The sequence below is a fragment of the Grammomys surdaster genome, unplaced genomic scaffold (assembly GCF_004785775.1).
Source record: "Grammomys surdaster isolate TR1022 unplaced genomic scaffold, NIH_TR_1.0 242, whole genome shotgun sequence".
In the NCBI taxonomy this organism is placed as follows: Eukaryota; Metazoa; Chordata; class Mammalia; order Rodentia; family Muridae; genus Grammomys; species Grammomys surdaster.
Genome location: NW_021604687.1, coordinates 5467943 through 5476123, shown reverse-complemented (window position 1 = coordinate 5476123; position 8181 = coordinate 5467943). Strand labels below are relative to the sequence as shown.

The 8181-nt window shown below is 50.1% G+C and overlaps 1 protein-coding gene across 2 annotated transcripts in view; it reads left to right on the top strand.

Annotated features, from left to right (window-relative positions):
• Nucleotides 1-6497, top strand: part of Asb10 (ankyrin repeat and SOCS box containing 10) — a 9856-nt gene extending 3359 nt beyond the window's left edge. Inside the window, exons 3-6 of one of the 2 annotated variants that reach the window (XM_028774769.1) lie at nucleotides 427-946; nucleotides 5497-5610; nucleotides 5877-6062; nucleotides 6204-6497. In XM_028774769.1, coding sequence (XP_028630602.1) covers nucleotides 427-946; nucleotides 5497-5610; nucleotides 5877-6062 — 820 coding nt within the window. In that variant the 3' untranslated portion in view covers nucleotides 6204-6497. Of the gene's footprint in view, nucleotides 1-426; nucleotides 947-5496; nucleotides 5611-5876; nucleotides 6064-6203 lie in introns of those variants that run through there. The other variant, XM_028774770.1, reaches the window with a different exon arrangement.
• The last annotated feature ends 1684 nt before the right edge of the window (nucleotides 6498-8181 follow it).

Sequence of the window (8181 nt, the reverse complement as noted above, 5' to 3'; positions counted from 1 at the left end):
GTCCTGGCTGTCCTGGAACTCACTCTGTAGACCAGGCTAGCCTCGAACTCAGAAATCCGCCTGCCTCTGCTTCCCAAGTGCTGGGATTAAAGGCGTGTGCCACCACCGCCTGGCTGAGAGATTGATTTTTAAAAGAATAAAAATCTTTTAAAATATAGCCCAGAAAGCTGTCACCATCACCATGGGCTGTAATGGCTGATGCCTATAATCTCAGAACTTTGGAGGCAGAGGCAGGAGTTCAGTAGTAGTTTGAGAGCAAGCATAGGGAATCCACTGTGGATTCTGTCTCTTGTTTATAGGAAAGCCCCGATAACAGGAGGATGTAGGACCACGGGTCCACCAAGCCCTCAGCATGTTAGCTGTGCTCAGACCAGCAGCCGTGCTTCGCTGTTTCTCTCTATCCTTACCACTGTCTCTCCTGATTAGGTGTGCAGAATTGCTCCTGAAGTTCGGGGCACAAGTGGACTGTCGGTCTGAAGATGAAGAAGAGACCCCTTTGCACATAGCTGCCCAGCTTGGCCACGTGGAACTAGCAGATCTGCTTCTGAGATGGGGTGCATGTCCTGATGTCCGCAATTCTGAAGGCTGGACGCCACTGCTGGCTGCCTGTGATGCCCGCTGTCAATCCCCAGCGGATGCCGAGGCCACCACCAACCGCTGTTTTCAACTGTGCCGCTTGCTGCTGTCAGCGGGGGCAGATGCTGATGCTGCCAACCAGGACAAGCAGCGGCCCCTGCACCTGGCCTGCCGCCATGGCCACTCAGCTGTTGTACAGCTGCTCCTGTCCTGTGGCGTCAGCGCTAACGCCATGGACTATGGAGGACACACGCCTCTGCACTGTGCTCTGCTTGGTCCAACTACAGCGCTGGCCCACAGCCCTGAGCATGTGGTGCGAGAGCTACTCAATCACGGTGCTGTCCGAGTCTGGCCAGGAGCACTTCCCAAGGTACAGGGGCCGTGGGGCAGGGTGAAGGCAATTACCTGTGTCGGGTTTGCATTTCAAAGCAGCTTGGAGCACTGGAACAGATAGACAGGTTTCTTCTTCCACGCAACAAGTGATCAAATGTAAGGGAGGGGATACGGCAGCAACAAGTGCGTGTGAACAGGTCTGTGTGTGAGTACACACGTGTGTGAACGCACTTGAGGAAAGTGGACACTGAGGGTAGTGGGTCAGTTACAAAGGATCAGAAGGACAGAAGAGCCAGGACCAGTGAGGGCAGCAATGAGGGCTTAGAGCCCTTCTTCAGGCCCTGAGCTGAGGAAGGTAGAATTTGAAGAGATCTGCCCCGAACATGGATGAGCCTCCCTGAGGATAGAGCTTGAATCTGCTCCCCAAGGCTCAAGGGTTCCGAGCATCTGCAAAGGAACACAACCTTGCTTTCTTTCTTTTTTTTCTTTTCTTTTTCTTTCTTTCTTTCTTTCTTTCTTTCTTTCTTTCTTTCTTTTTTTTTTTTTTTTTTGGTATTTTCGAGACTGGGTTTCTCTGTGTAGCCCTGGCTGTCCTGGAACTCACTCTGTAGACCAGGCTAGCCTCGAACTCAGAAATTCGCCTGCCTCTGCCTCCCAAGTGCTGGGATTAAAGGTGTGCGCCACCACCCGGCACAACCCTGCTTTCTGAAAGTTTAGAACCCCTACCTCCCAACCCCCGCTAGCTGTCACTACCCTCTGAAAATACTTTTGATTGTCATCTTCCTGTTTCAATCTTATATTCCCAGACGTGAGTTCAACTTGAGATGCTAGGGTAAGATGTCCTGGGACCGGGGCCTTGTCCCATGCTGAGTTGAGCTACATTATAACATGGAGGCTTCTGGGGCTGGAGTGGGGACAGTTGTTCTCCAAGGGGATATGTCAAAGCTAAATTGGCCTTCTGGAAGGGTAATGGTTCTGGGCAGGTCCCTGCTAGCCCAGCCCCCTCCCCCAGCCATCCCTGTTGTCCCTGCCTCTCCCCCTTACTCACAAACGTAGCAGCATCTGTCTGGATTCCTAAGCAAGACCAAATAATTAAACAGCCCGAGAGTTCGGCAGATTGGTCTCCCCTTTGGGAAAATACAAGAAAATCAACAATTAACACTAATTAATCTCCTATTAACACCAGATAATTAGGAGACGAGCAATTCCCTGTAATCTGACTGCAGTACTGACAGCTAATGATTTCCCCGCCAGGCAGGGCAGGAAGAGGACCTGGTACAGCAGATAGACATCCCAGAACCCCTGCCACCTCTGCCCTTGAGCAAGCCTGCTCTGGCCTTTAGCTGTCTTTCGGGAAAGGGTCAGCATAAAGGACACTGTTTCTCCCTTTCTTACAATCTCAGCCCCTCCAGCCTTGGCTAGAGTCCCAACATCCCAGCAAGGACAACTGCGAGACTCACCCATGTGGCAAGCCAGCCTCTGCAGTTCTCCAGAAATCCGATGCATTGGACTTGATGCTGGAGAGACCAGATGGGGCTTGGACTTTGACACATGTTCCCATGGCTGACTGTAAGGGAGTCTTCTGAAGGTCTTCGGCTCCCAAGTTCCTAGCATAGCATATAGCCATGTCTGAAAGACATGGGAAGTTGTAGCATCACAGAGAGGACCAGTGCCTACCAGACAGTGTACACCACCAGGTTGTTCAGCCTGACCATAGCCTGCAAGCCTGGTGATCATGAAAAGACTAGGCTTTATCAGGCTATGATGGTACAGCCTTTAATCCCAGTACTGGGGAGGCAGAGGCAGGCAGATCTCTGGGTTCGAGGCCAACCTGCTCTACAGAGTGAGTTCCAGGACAGTCAGGGTGACACAGAGAAACCCTGTCTGGAAAACAAAACAAAAAATAAGCAACAAAAATAAAACACAACAAAACAAAAGAAAGAAGAAAAAAAAAGAAGATTTAGGCTCTGGTGTGGGGTACCTGTGTATGTAAGTTACTTAATCGTCCTGTGCCTGTATCCTCATTTGTAAAACAGGGTTTCCTACATCTTAGGGTTAGTGTAGGAAATACAGTTCACATGTGTAACTTAGAACAGGCCGTGGCCTCTGCATGGTGTTCAGGTTGTATTGGCTAGTGTTCTAGCATGAAGCTGATACATGAGAAAGTTCTTGCTAAGTTGTCAGGAACCACACCAATATAAGGGGCCATCAGGCAAAGTAGAGGGCAAGGCTAGCTGGTACAGCCTCAGAGAGGGCCCAAGGACTGCCTGGACTTCCTGGAGGTGGAACTTAGCATGAGGACTCCCTGGAGAGAGGGAAGGAACAGAGCAGGTGCTTCTAGCAAAGATGTAATGTAATGTCCCTGGCAGGCTATGCTATGCTGACCCAGCTCTGATAAGCACTGTTCAGAGACAGGGCGAGAAATGGAGGCACTGGGCACATAAGTTCTGGCTTCAGGAGCCCCTGCGCCAGAATGAGATCCTTCCACCTGCCCTACTACCCACTGGCATTCTCCTGGGAAGCAGACTTTTCCAGATTCTGGTGTGTGCACTGGTGTCTATGATAGGGTGGGTACAGGTTATGTTTGGAGATGCTCTCTGGAGATGCAGCACATAGCAGTTTCGTTGCCTCTGAGTGCTGGGATTAAAGGCATGCATACTTTTTTTAACTTAAACATTCTCACACGCGTGGGTATTTTGCCTTCAAGTATATCTGTGCCGCATATGCATGTCTGGTGTCTACGGAAGCCAGAAGAGGGCATTGGATTCCTTGGGACTGTAGTTAAAATTGTGAGCCACCATCTAGATGATGGGTCCTCTTCAAGAGCAGCAAGTGCTCTTAACCACTGAGCTATCCTTTCAGTGAGGGCTTCTGTTTTTATGAGAAGGGTCTCACAAGGTCTCAGGTAGCTCAGATGAGCTATGATGGCTGATCTGAGATCTGCGGCACTTACAATGGAATCAGAGGCTCCAGGTATGCTAGGCTTTACCACATGAGCTCTAGCCCTGACTCCAGCTCTGATGTTCTTAACCTGCTCAGAAGCCCACAGCCCGATCACTCTTTAGTCATCAGGAAAGCCCAGGACAGAGCCCTGGAGAGGCGAGCGGGAGGGCAGCTATTGTGGTAGGCAGGGTCAAGGAGCTGCTGTGCTGGGCATGCCTGCTAGAGCTGGTGGTTTCTAAGTTCATCGTGCCTCAGCTTCCCTCAAGAGTTGCAGACAATTGCAGTCCATAGAGATGAGGGTTAAGGATCTGTGCCTGAGAGGTGCTAGGATAATAATCTGGCACAAACTATGTGAACACTAGAAATACAGTTGTTTATTTTCTGGCTCCCCTCCAAAAAACCAAGTATCACAGACTGAGATGCTTACAGCCACACAAGACTTAGAGATGTTGGCAAGGTGGTTTCCTTCTGGGAGCTGTGCTATACACCTCTTTTCAGCTTCGGAGATTCCCTGGTGTTCCTTGGCTTGTGCCCCAAGGAATCACTTGGACATTCTTGTGGGGATACCTTTGCTTTGACAGGACCTGAACTTAAGATATTTCTAAGGATGGCCTTGAACTTTTGATCTTGATTACTGGGGTTATGGGCATTACATCTGACTTATAGGAGGCTGGAAGTTGAACCAGGGTCTTAGGTACATCACTAAGCTATATCTAAGCCCTGTCCTTCATATAAGAATAACTGCCATATTTGATAGAGACTATCTTAATGATTGCCAACTTGGTTGAATCTGCAAACATCCTGTTTCCACACTGAACATGATGATGCATATCTGTGATCCCCGCATATAAGTATTAAAGATCCTCCACACTAGTGGCTCGCAGCAGCCTGTAAATCTGGCTCTGTGGGATCTGACCCCCTCTCCTGGTCTCTTCAGGCACCCACAAACTAGTATACATACAGACACACAGATACATCTTTATTTTTTTATTTTATTTTTTTTGTGGGGGGGAGGTTTCGAGACAGGGTTTCTCTGTGTAGCCCTGACTGTCCTGGAACTCACTCTGTAGACCAGGCTGGCCTCGAACTCAGAAATCTGCCTGCCTCTGCCTCCCAAGTGCTGGGATTAAAGGCGTGCGCCACCCAGATACATCTTTAAACCCAGTGCTTGGGAGGACAGGTTGATCTCTGTGAGTTTGAGGTCCTCTTTATTTATTGAGAGGGGCTGGAGAGATGGCTTGGAAGTTTAAAGCGCTTACTGCTCTTCCAGACCTGGGTTCCAGAGGACCATAGCAATGTGGGTGCTGGGACTCAAAATCATCTCTAATTCCAGTTCCAGGGAATCTAACACCTTCTTCTGGCCTCCATGGGCACTGCACATGTGTGGTGCACAGACATACATACAAGCGAAACTCTCATACACATAAATAAATTTAAATTTAAAAATTTTTAGAAACACATAAGCAAATTAAAGTACAAAACAGGATCAAGTAAATAAAACCTCATTTTCGAATGAGGTCTCATACATATCAGCTGTTGGACCTGAAGTATATTTAGGGGAGAAAGTTTACAGCTGCTGCTCCAGTCCCACAGTCACCCCACATGGCTTGTCAGGATTTCCTAACAAACCTCTTCCTCTTGCAGGTGTTGGATCGCTGGTGCATGTCCCCACGGACCATCGAGGTCCTGATGAACACATACTGTGTAGTTCAGCTTCCTGAGGAGGCGAAGGGCTTGGTGCCACCTGAGATTCTACAGGTCAGCATCCAGGACCCTGAGCACGTCACTCAGATTGGCCCCGGAGAGACAATATTCCTTGTGGGGCAGCCTTGTCTGTCCTCTATAGAAATAACTCAACAGCCCGCTCATATCCAGAAAAATATACCTTTGGAGTGAGTTCTGAGAGTTTGTATGAGGCTCTTGGAGATGCTCCCAGTGGTTACCTTCCTGGCCCTGTTAGGAGAAGTGGGTGGCGGCTTCCTAAGGCTGTCCTCACCGTGTCCTCTCTCTCCTCCTGTCTCCAGAAGCACCATCGATTCTACTCTTCCCTCTTTGCCTTGGTGAGGCAGCCCAGGTCGCTGCAGCACCTCTGCCGATGTGCGCTCCGCAGTCACCTGGAGGGTTGCCTGCCCCACGCACTGTCACGCCTTCCCCTGCCGCCGCGCATGCTCCGTTACCTGCAGCTGGACTTCGAGGATCTGCTCTACTAGGTGAGCTCGAGTTTCTAGAGGAAGCTAGAGGTGCTCGGGAGCAGGGGGCTAGCAGGAGGCAGGAGGGTTGGAGGATGGTTCTGGCCTGAACCAACTGCTTCCATGGCCCCAGGAGTTCCTTGATTCCGTCTCTCCTTCCAGATGTGCGCTGCCCTGTGAACAAAGCAGACTCCCCAAGGGGCACCTCTCAGCAATGAATGACTCAAAGAGGGTCACTCCCAGCACAAGGTCCATCTTCAAGTCAGGAGTGGATGCCTTGATCCACACTTGACAGAAGCAGCCAGATCAGCATCCAGCTGGTAGTGATGCAGAGAGGGCACTCGTGCAAACCGGTGTAACCTGTCTGTGCATTGGAAATCTCTAGGCTGAAGCCCAGAGCAATGGTGCAGGTGTTATCTAAGCCCTTGGGAGGCAGAGGCAGGAGGGTGGAGAGTGGCCAGATTGTTCTACATGAGCCTTTGTCTTAAAAAAAAAAATGTCTACAGGTTGTGGGATTTGGTACTGTCTCCAGCAAGCCTCCATCTTCCTTGATGTGACTCCTTCACACAGAATCAGGGTAGGTTACCCCTGCCTCACTTCTCTCTCTCCAGTATCCAGCAGCAGGTCCCAGGCCAGCCTGCCTCTCTCCTCACAGGCAATGGTTATTGGCCTCCGGAGTGAGAGCTTGTCAGAATAGGTTACCTGAAGGGTGGGCAAGGCAGAGTTGTGTGTAAAGGGAAGCTGGCAACCAGGGGCTGAAAATGGGAAAGCCACTGGGATAGATGTGGGAGAGAAAGTATGTGGGTATGTGCCAGGGACCCAGGTTTGGGAAAACAACCATTTTTACCCACTGCTCACATCACCTGTGGGTCTGAGAACATCACTCGGTGCACATCTGGTTCTTGTTCCTTTTAATCTGCTTGCTTTATTTATTTATTTATTTTCTATATAAGAGTGTTTTACCTGAAATATATGTGTGTGCATACTGTCATACCTGGTGCCCTTGCAGGCCAGAAGAGAGAGTAGAATTCCCTGGAGCAAGAGTTACAGATGGTTGTGAGCTGCCATGTGGGTGCTGGGAACTGAACCTAGGTCCTTAGAAAGAGCAGCCAGTGCTCTTCTTCCGAACCATCACTTCAGCCCGGTTAATCTGCTTCTTTAAATGTAGCTCTGTGGTGGCAAGAGTATATGGAGCTGTTACCAGATCTGGATTTTACCCTCAACTCTGCCATTAGTTTGTTGTAGAACAAAAGTCTCCTTCCTAGACTCAGGTCTCCTTGTCTGTAAGATGATAGAGCTGGGGCAGCGCCGCTCACACTGCTGTTCCAGGATCCTACACCAGAGGCCTAGGGAGCCAGCAGCGGACAGGGGCAGGGGTTGGGGGGAAGGAGCGGGAATCTACCTGTAGAGCACCAAGCAAATGGGCTGTGGGCTGTGCTGTCAAGGCCGAGAGGCAAGTGGACTGGAGGTCTGAACTTGGCTTTACCATAACCTTGGACAGACCGGACAGCTTGGGCTTCAAGTGCAAGGACTGGTGAGAGACCTCTGGTATGACCAGAAGGCATAGGGATTTTCTGTACCCTTAGCCATGGAAAAGCCTGGCTGTCTGGTCCCTGCACCTCACAAGGATAAAGGTTGGAGTCAGAAGATACTGATGTACAGGGAACTCACTGCAGAAGATGCTTCGCCATCCTGGGCAGGTCTCTCTGGAGATGCTGTCTCAGCCCTGAGGTAGAGTTCTCGAGAATGTCCCAAGTTCATTTATTTGCCCATACCTGTCTCCTGTGTTCCAGGCTGGACAAGCGCATGACTGCAGGGGACACCCTTCTGTCTCCCATTACTCTACTGAAAACACTAGGCACACAAGAATAAGCCGCACGTGGTAATAAGTACAGAAACAGATTTGAGCAGTGATGGAGTTATTCTGGATTTGGCAACAGGTGACAACCTCTTTGAGGAGGTTGGCATTTAACCTGAGATCTGGATGACAAGGCGGGGCCAGCATGAAAGGAGAATGGGAAGAGAGGTAGAAGAGTGACTGGCCAGTGTCCCTCAGGCCGCTTGGCAGTGAGTGGCTGGGTAGAGGAGGAGAAGCATAGAGAATCCACAAGGTTGATTGGAGGCTACAGCAGCCATCTGA